We start from the raw sequence: 8535 nt of genomic DNA on the forward strand, positions 1-8535 counted from the left end.
GTTCCTCTGTGGAAATAGTATCTCTGATATGTTAGAATGTAACAATGCCAGGGGGGTTTTCCACCATTAACATGTCATGGACAGTTGTGGTGTTAAAGCCATCTGTGTCTATTGTCTGGCTTTTTATATGTGATGGATCAAACTGACGACTCCCTATTTTATAACATGAGACGTCTGTAATACATAATGACTGTAGCTATCAGTGATCCTAGGATGACGCTTAAATAACCCTGAGATAAGATGTATTAATGTTTGGTCAAATCTTTCAAATGATGAAAAACTGATTATATTACGATTTAAATGATATAGAAATGCAATGTATGTATAGTACCACTTTGTATTAAAGAAATAGCAAAAAAAATGCAGAAATTATTTTTACAAAATTTATTTGAAAAGATTTGTCACGACCCAAATCTTAATACTTTGTATTTATTTGAACCAATCAAATGTGACTTCCTGGATGAGTTTGTTTGTTGTTTATGATGACATTTGATATGGTACATGGTTTACTAGAGTATTGACCAATGAAATAAATGACAACACTTATTGAGCTGATCAATCAAGTTTCAATCAATAAAAAGTTGATACACTTTTAACCTCGTAGAGCTCAAATAATAACTGACTTGACAACGCAGACATTGAGACAAACACTATTATTGTTCACTAAGAGTCAATGGAAATCAATGCAAAACTGAGAAAATGTGAGAGAATCTTGTCTGATATACTGTACACTTTGCAGTAAACTACAAAATACTTGACTAAATGTTGAGCACAACAGTACATACACAGTAAGCTTAATGACATGGCACAAAAAGAGGGAAACAGAAGAGTACACAACAGGATGACCACTCCAGTGGTTAATGCCCTAACTTGGTAGAAGATTATCCCCATATGAATATGATGCATAATTACAATAGGTTTGACCCCTGTGTCCTACTATGGTATCATCACAAATACATGATCAACTTCCTTTAATATACTGAGTGTACAAAACATTCCATGACAGACTGACCAGGTGAATACAGGTGAAAGATATGATCCCTTACTGATGTCACTTTGTTAAATCCACTTCAATCAGTGTAGATGAAGGGGAGGAGACGGGTTAAAGAATGATTTTAAAGCCTTGAGACATGGATTGTGTCTGTGTGCCATTCAGACAGTGACAAAAGATGTCAGTGCCTTTGAACGGGGTATGGTAGTAGGTGCCAGGTGAACCGGTTTGTATCAAGAACTGCAACGCTGCTGGGTTTTTCACGCTCAACAGTTTCCTGTGTGTATCAAGAATGGTCCACCACTCAAAGGACATCCAGCCAATTTGACACAACTGTGGGAAGCATTGAAGTCAACATGGGCCAGCATCCCTGTGGAATGCTTTGGACACCTTTTAGAGTCAACATGGGCCAGCATCCCTGTGGAATGCTTTTGACACCTTGTAGAGTCAACATGGGCCAGCATCCCTGTGGAATGCTTTTGACACCTTGTAGAGTCAAAATGGGCCAGCATCCCTGTGGAATGCTTTTGACACCTTGTAGAGTCAACATGGACCAGCATCCCTGTGGAATGCTTTTGACACCTTGTAGAGTCCACATGGGCCAGCATCCCTGTGGAATGCTTTTGACACCTTGTAGAGTCCACATGGACCAGCATCCCTGTGGAATGCTTTTGACACCTTGTAGAGTCCACATGGACCAGCATCCCTGTGGAATGCTTTTGACACCTTGTAGAGTTCACATGGGCCAGCATCCCTGTGGAATGCTTTTGACACCTTGTAGAGTCCACATGGACCAGCATCCCTGTGGAATGCTTTGGACACCTTGTAGAGTCCACATGGACCAGCATCCCTGTGGAATGCTTTGGACACCTTGTAGAGTCCACATGGACCAGCATCCCTGTGGAATGCTTTGGACACCTTGTAGAGTTCATTCTCTGATGAATTGAATTGAAAAACAACTACATCCCTTTTCCTTTCATTGAATGGAGGTTAAATAATTGATAAACTCTGTGCATTATTTATTTTTATTTTTTATCAAGATTATAATGAAGAGTTTGGGCAGGGTTCAACTGCAATGTTCTTCAATCCTACTCCTGGTGACCTTAGGGGTGTGCAGGCTTTGTTCCAGCCTGGTACTTGAACATCTAATTCAACTAAGCAACAAATCATCAATCCCTTTATTCCAAGGAATGTAAAGCTGGAGTCAATAATAACCTAAATGAACCTGTCCTCTGCTCAGTTCTCCCCAGTCGAATCATACCAAAGACTCTAAAAACGCTTGGCATTCAGCATTCAGGAGATGTATTTGGGTAAAAGGCCCCGAGGCAGACTAGTGTCTTACCCAGGGGTTGTACTTGTACACTAAACTACCTCATGCTACAGAAACAGGAGATGGTCTCCTGCCCTGTGGGCCGTACGTTCAGGCTCGGACAAGGCTGCTCAGTTGTCAGTTGATGACGTCATTGTGGTCGTAGTAGTGCTCCAGCTCAGAGAAGATATCGTTGGGGTTCCTGCAGCTGAGGTTACAGAAGCAGGCGTTGATCCACATCACCTGCCATGTCAGAGTGGCTCCGTTGGGACACTCGAACTCCACCTCGATAGTCTTGGACTTGTAAGGGATGCAGCAGCGATCGTCTGTGGCCACGCAGACACCACAGTATTTTGGACGGTAGGGCTTCTTGCTGTTGCAGCCTGAGATTGTGAAGTTCTGGCTCTGCTCTTCCCTGTAAATGTTCAGACACTTCTTCCCTGGCTGAGGGGTTCATAGGTCAACATGTGTCAGAATCAACACTTGAGTGGTTGACATATGGAGTCAGAATACCGTTACACTGTCAAAACGATGTTCAACTGTATTGAGAAAACATATGTCACCCAGTTGACTTTAAAACCATGTTCATATGCACAATACATGAGTTGATGAAGTTGGGGCTGGTTTCATTGAAAGCAAAAGTGAGAGATATTGTGTGCGTCTATAAAGTGTACTACTTTTGACCAGGGACCAACCTATTCCCTATAGAGTGCACTACTTTTGACCAGAGCCCTATGGGTAGTACACTTTATACGGAATAGGGTGCCATTTAGGGCACAAGCCATGACAGATGTTCTCACCTTGATGTGCTTGGTGATGTCCACGTCACAGGGCCGGATGTTGCAGAGGCGCGACTCCTTGATCAACTCACACTGGTCGTTGGCGTTGGAGATCCTCAGGGACAGGCCACGTCCACAGGTCTTGGAACACGGGGACCAGGAGGTTGTCTGGGTAATGCAGTTCTTATGCCAGACCTCATTGTGGCTGGCGCGCACTGCCATGTCAACAGAGGAACAGACTCCTGATTAGGGATGCCAAATTCCGGTAACTCCCCCCCCCAAAAAACACCCAGGTTTTCCAGAAATACTGGTTGGAAGACTCCTGGATTCCCTGCTTAATCCTTCCTGATTTCAGGAATCTTCCAAACGGGTTTTCTGGGAAACCAATGGGCCCCATAGTGCTCTGGTCAAAAGTAGTGCACTACAAAGGACATAGGGTACCATTTGAGATGCATCCCATAGAATGTAGTAGTGTACCTATCTCCGCATGCTTGGGGTCTGCCTTGCGCGTCTTCCTGGGCTCGTCACAGATCCACTGCTCACAGCATCGACCCGGCAGTTTGACCCGCCTGGGCGTCTGGCACCACACCCGGGGTGGTTGGGAGTCTGTGCAGAGCGGCACACAACCGATGGCGCCGTTTACACACAGACAGCGGTACTTACAGCTGGGTTGGAAGCTCTGACCGTTCCGGTAGATCACTCCGTCGTACTCGCAGCCTGTGCCCACCATGTCTGTTTGATAGATCATGTAAAAAAATAATAAGAATCAGCGCTACACAGTAAAGTACATCCCCTATAGGGATACATAGGAAAACAAGAAGCACGTTATAGTTGAGACTGTTCAATGTCGGCATTCCAGCTCTAAACGCCTTCCTCAAGAAAGACCCGTGTGTCAATGCACTGTGGCACACGAAGAAATACATGCATCAATTCAGTTGTCGAATCAAAACAACGTCCATTCTCATTACTGAATCTATATTTACAAACGGACTTCACAGCACAGATGGAGATGATACAAAAGATACAACTCAAAGAGGAAAGTTATCTGACACTTACAGGCACATACTCCTTTTTCGTACCTCGGCTTGTCCACGCTGTAGTCACAGTACAGTCCCTTATGGTAGTCACAGACGTCCGCCTCGTTGCAGGTCTCCCCCACCTGCTTGGAACAGGCCTTACAGCAGTCACAGCCGTCCATGAGCACACTGACCCCTGGCGGACACAGGGGGGCGCTCTTGGCACACTTGCACGGCCATTTGCAGTACGCTGTACGGTTATACAGCTCTATGGTCGGTGTCAAGGGAGGCATGGCTGTGGGATGTTGGGAAAAGACCTGTAGGATGGACAGAACAACATTTATGAAATACTGGGTCATACAGGTGGGTTGGTCTTTGGCATGTCAGTCTTCCTGCAAACCCACAGAGTGGAGACCAGCAGCAGCTCCAGGTTCATCATCACTACCTATGTCATTGGTCATGTGCACCAACAACTAACATCCCCTCCTCACACAGCCAGTATAGTGATACAGTAGACAGGGGTTATGGGGTCACCCAGCCAGTATAGTGATACAGTAGACAGGGGTTATGGGGTCACCCAGCCAGTATAGTGATACAGTAGACAGGGGTTATGGGGTCACCCAGCCAGTATAGTAATACAGTAGACAGGGGTTATGGGGTCACCCAGCCAGTATAGTGATACAGTAGACAGGGGTTATGGGGTCACCCAGCCAGTATAGTGATACAGTAGACAGGGGTTATAGGGTCACCCAGCCAGTATAGTGATACAGTAGACAGGGGTTATGGGGTCACCCAGCCAGTATAGTGATACAGTAGACAGGGGTTATGGGGTCACCCAGCCAGTATAGTGATACAGTAGACAGGGGTTATAGGGTCACCCAGCCAGTATAGTGATACAGTAGACAGGGGTTATGGGGTCACCCAGCCAGTATAGTGATACAGTAGACAGGGGTTATGGGGTCACCCAGCCAGTATAGTGATACAGTAGACAGAGGTTATGGGGTCACCCAGCCAGTATAGTGATACAGTAGACAGGGGTTACATTGGAATGGGGCCTGTAGTTTCATTCACCCCAAATGTGTTGTGGAAGGAAGTCGTTCTTCCAGGAACATTTTTGACAGTAGTAGATGACATCAGACCACAGCAGGTGGAAATATGTTTGATTCCAGAGGAAAACACTCTGACACATTTCCAAACTAAGGCCAGGAGTTCCACCACCAACCTAAAGATGAAGATAAAGTTGTGTATGAGGCTGCAGTATTGTAGACTGAAGATCAATGTAGGGTAGGGATCACATGCAAAACACACCCGTTTGTTCTTCCTTAGTCATTACATTTACTGAATTCAATCTAGTTCAGTTTGTGCCCCATGGACACAAATACCAAACTGGATCTAGTGGTTTGGTTTCCCCTTATAAGGTCATCCATGGGACTAGTGACTGACAGAAATAAATCACTTTCAGGCCAGGGTCATTTAACCACACCTACCAAATAACACACTTTCAACTATATTAGTCAGAGACAGTACTGAGGTAGTACCTGACCTGTCATTAGCTGAGCTAAAATGAGAGAGAGTGGAAGAGAGAGTGAAGGAGAGAGTAGAGAAAAGAGAGGAAGAGAGTAGAGGAGAAAGTAGAGCTAAGAGAGGAAGAGAGAGTAGAGGAAAGAGAGTGGAGGAGAGACTAGAGGAAAGAGAGAAAGAGAGAGTGGAGGAGAGAGTAGAGTAAAGAGAGTGGAGGAGAGACTAGAGGAAAGAGAGAAAGAGAGAGTGGAGGAGAGAGTAGAGGTAAGAGAGGAAGAGAGAGTGGAGGAGAAAGTAGAGCTAAGAGAGGAAGAGAGAGTAGAGGAAAGAGAGAAAGAGAGAGTGGAGGAGAGAGTGGAGGAGAGAGTAGAGGAAAGAGAGGAAGAGAGAATGGAGGAGAGAGTGGAGGAGAGAGTAGAGCTAAGAGAGGAAGAGAGAATGGAGGAGAGAGTGGAGGAGAGAGTAGAGCTAAGAGAGGAAGAGAGAATGGAGGAGAGAGTGGAGGAGAGACTAGAGCTAAGAGAGGAAGAGAGAATGGAGGAGAGAGTGGAGGAAAGAGAGAGTGGAGGAGAGAGTAGAGCTAAGAGAGGAAGAGAGAATGGAGGAGAGAGTGGAGGAGAGAGTAGAGCTAAGAGAGGAAGAGAGAATGTAGGAGAGAGTGGAGGAGAGAGTAGAGCTAAGAGAGGAAGAGAGAATGGAGGAGAGAGTGGAGGAGAGAGTAGAGCTAAGAGAGGAAGAGAGAATGGAGGAGAGAGTGGAGGAAAGAGAGAGTAGAGGAAAGAGAGAGTAGAGGAAAGAGAGAGTAGAGGAGAGAGAGTGGAGGAGAGAGTAGAGGAGAGAGAGAGTGGAGGAGAGAGTAGAGGAGAGAGAGAGTGGAGGAGAGAGTAGAGGAAAGAGTAAGAGCTAAGAGAGGAAGAGAGAGTAGAGTGGAGGAGAGAGTAGAGCTAAGAGAGGAAGAGAGAGTAGAGGAAAGAGAGAGTGGAAGAGAGAGTAGAGGAGAGAGAGAGTAGAGGAAAGAGTAGAGCTAAGAGAGGAAGAGAGAGTAGAGTGGAGGAGAGAGTAGAGCTAAGAGAGGAAGAGAGAGTAGAGGAAAGAGAGAGTGGAAGAGAGAGTAGAGGAGTGCCCAATCTTAGCGTTTCATGACTGTCTAGGTTTCAGCGCTAGCACAGAGACAGATTCTGAGTAGGTCTATTGTATGATTAACATTGACAACACGATTATAGCCCAGTGTCAATGCGAAACCAATAATGGGTAATTGGTAATTGGCACCGCGCGCAAAAAGTCTGTTATTACGCAATTACATAATCTAATCTGGATAGATGTGCACAACCTGCGATCATTTATACGTCTCATATTCTTATGATGTGTAATCCATAACCTGTAATCTTGAAAACCATAGATAAAATAAATCAAAAGTTAGTATGAACGTTAGAATTAAATCAAATAAGTAATGTTACCTGATGAGTGCTGGCTACTATTAGAATCCACGGCAGAAGCCACCTCATTACGAGATGCCAATATCAACTTCATTGAACCCAGAATGAGATTCTTGTAAAAAAAAATAGAACGTATTCCACGAGCTCAGATTATTGCAAAACGGCGCCGAGGAAATGACAGCCAGCGCCGGTCAACGCTCGCTACAAGTGAGTCCTTCTGTCTGACGTCACATTTCGGGACAAACCCTGGAGTTTTGCTTTGGTGGTTTTAATCCCTTCCTTTTCTTCAGTCCCCACCTCTCCCTCCTCCACACACAAAAAAATATTTGTAAAAAGCTTGGGCTGACCAACAAAAATAAATAGTTGATACAACATAAAATCATCTTCCTAGGCAGGGTAGCCTAGTGGTATGTTGATTTATTAATAAAAACAATTTTAAACAAATTCAAACCAATCAACCAACCAGCAAATAAGGTGCCAGCCAGCCAGCCAGCCAGCCTGCCTTCCTGCTTGCATGTCTGTCTGTCTCTGTTAATCATAAATTCATTTCATAGCCCAATAAAATGTCCAAAACCCCAATTTAACTCACACATAAACTTGAAGAATAACATTGCACATAAAATATGTGCTTTTAATAATCCCAGTCAAAGGTCAACTCTAAACTTCACTGAAACAGGCACTTCTACAAGCAGATGCTCAAATACTTAGTGAACCATCGTTGTTGGGTTTTCAATGAGATGTTGAATTGAACGCTGCAAAGGGCTAAAAGCACAGGATTGAACTAAACCACATACTGGCTTTCATTTCTTTAACATGTACAGCACTGGGTAAACAAAGTTATACTTTGGACAAGGACTACTGTGTTTGTTTGTGAATATACTTTTTGATGCGGCAGGGTAGCCTAGTGGTTAGAGTGGAGGGACGGCAGGTAGCCTAGTGGTTAGAGTGTATGGACGGCAGGGTAGCCTAGTGGTTAGAGTGTAGGGACGGCAGGGTAGCCTAGTGGTTAGAGTGTAGGGACGGCAGGGTAGCCTAGTGGTTAGAGTGTAGGGACGGCAGGGTAGCCTAGTGGTTAGAGTGGAGGGACGGCAGGGTAGCCTAGTGGTTAGAGTGGAGGGACGGCAGGGTAGCCTAGTGGTTAGAGTGTAGGGACGGCAGGTAGCCTAGTGGTTAGAGTGTAGGGACGGCAGGTAGCCTAGTGGTTAGAGTGTAGGGACGGCAGGTAGCCTAGTGGTTAGAGTGTAGGGACGGCAGGGTAGCCTAGTGGTTAGAGTGTAGGGACGGCAGGGTAGCCTAGTGGTTAGAGTGTAGGGACGGCAGGGTAGCCTAGTGGTTAGAGTGTAGGGACGGCAGGGTAGCCTAGTGGTTAGAGTGTAGGGACGGCAGGGTAGCCTAGTGGTTAGAGTGTAGGGACGGCAGGGTAGCCTAGTGGTTAGAGTGTAGGGACGGCAGGGTAGCCTAGTGGTTAGAGTGGAGGGACGGC

The 8535-nt window shown here is 45.5% G+C and overlaps 1 protein-coding gene across 2 annotated transcripts; it reads right to left on the reverse strand.

The window, feature by feature from the left end:
* Positions 1 to 369: 369 nt before the first annotated feature.
* Positions 370 to 7308, reverse strand: LOC109877197 (WNT1-inducible-signaling pathway protein 1-like). Of its 2 annotated transcripts, XM_031820868.1 has the most exons (6): positions 7074 to 7308; positions 5167 to 5317; positions 4136 to 4412; positions 3557 to 3811; positions 3101 to 3294; positions 1670 to 2744 (listed from the first exon to the last, which is right to left on the reverse strand). In XM_031820868.1, the coding sequence occupies exons 2-6, from the start codon at positions 5227 to 5229 to the stop codon at positions 2439 to 2441; spliced, it is 1095 nt and encodes a 364-aa protein (XP_031676728.1). In that variant the 5' UTR covers positions 5230 to 5317; positions 7074 to 7308; the 3' UTR covers positions 1670 to 2438. The 2 variants fall into 2 exon arrangements, with proteins under 2 accessions (XP_031676729.1, XP_031676728.1); XM_031820869.1 differs by lacking the exon at positions 5167 to 5317 and having other exon boundaries at positions 370 to 2744; positions 7074 to 7307.
* Positions 7309 to 8535: the final 1227 nt, after the last annotated feature.

The sequence above is a fragment of the Oncorhynchus kisutch genome, unplaced genomic scaffold, assembly GCF_002021735.2.
Source record: "Oncorhynchus kisutch isolate 150728-3 unplaced genomic scaffold, Okis_V2 scaffold3711, whole genome shotgun sequence".
Classification (NCBI taxonomy): domain Eukaryota; kingdom Metazoa; phylum Chordata; class Actinopteri; order Salmoniformes; family Salmonidae; genus Oncorhynchus; species Oncorhynchus kisutch.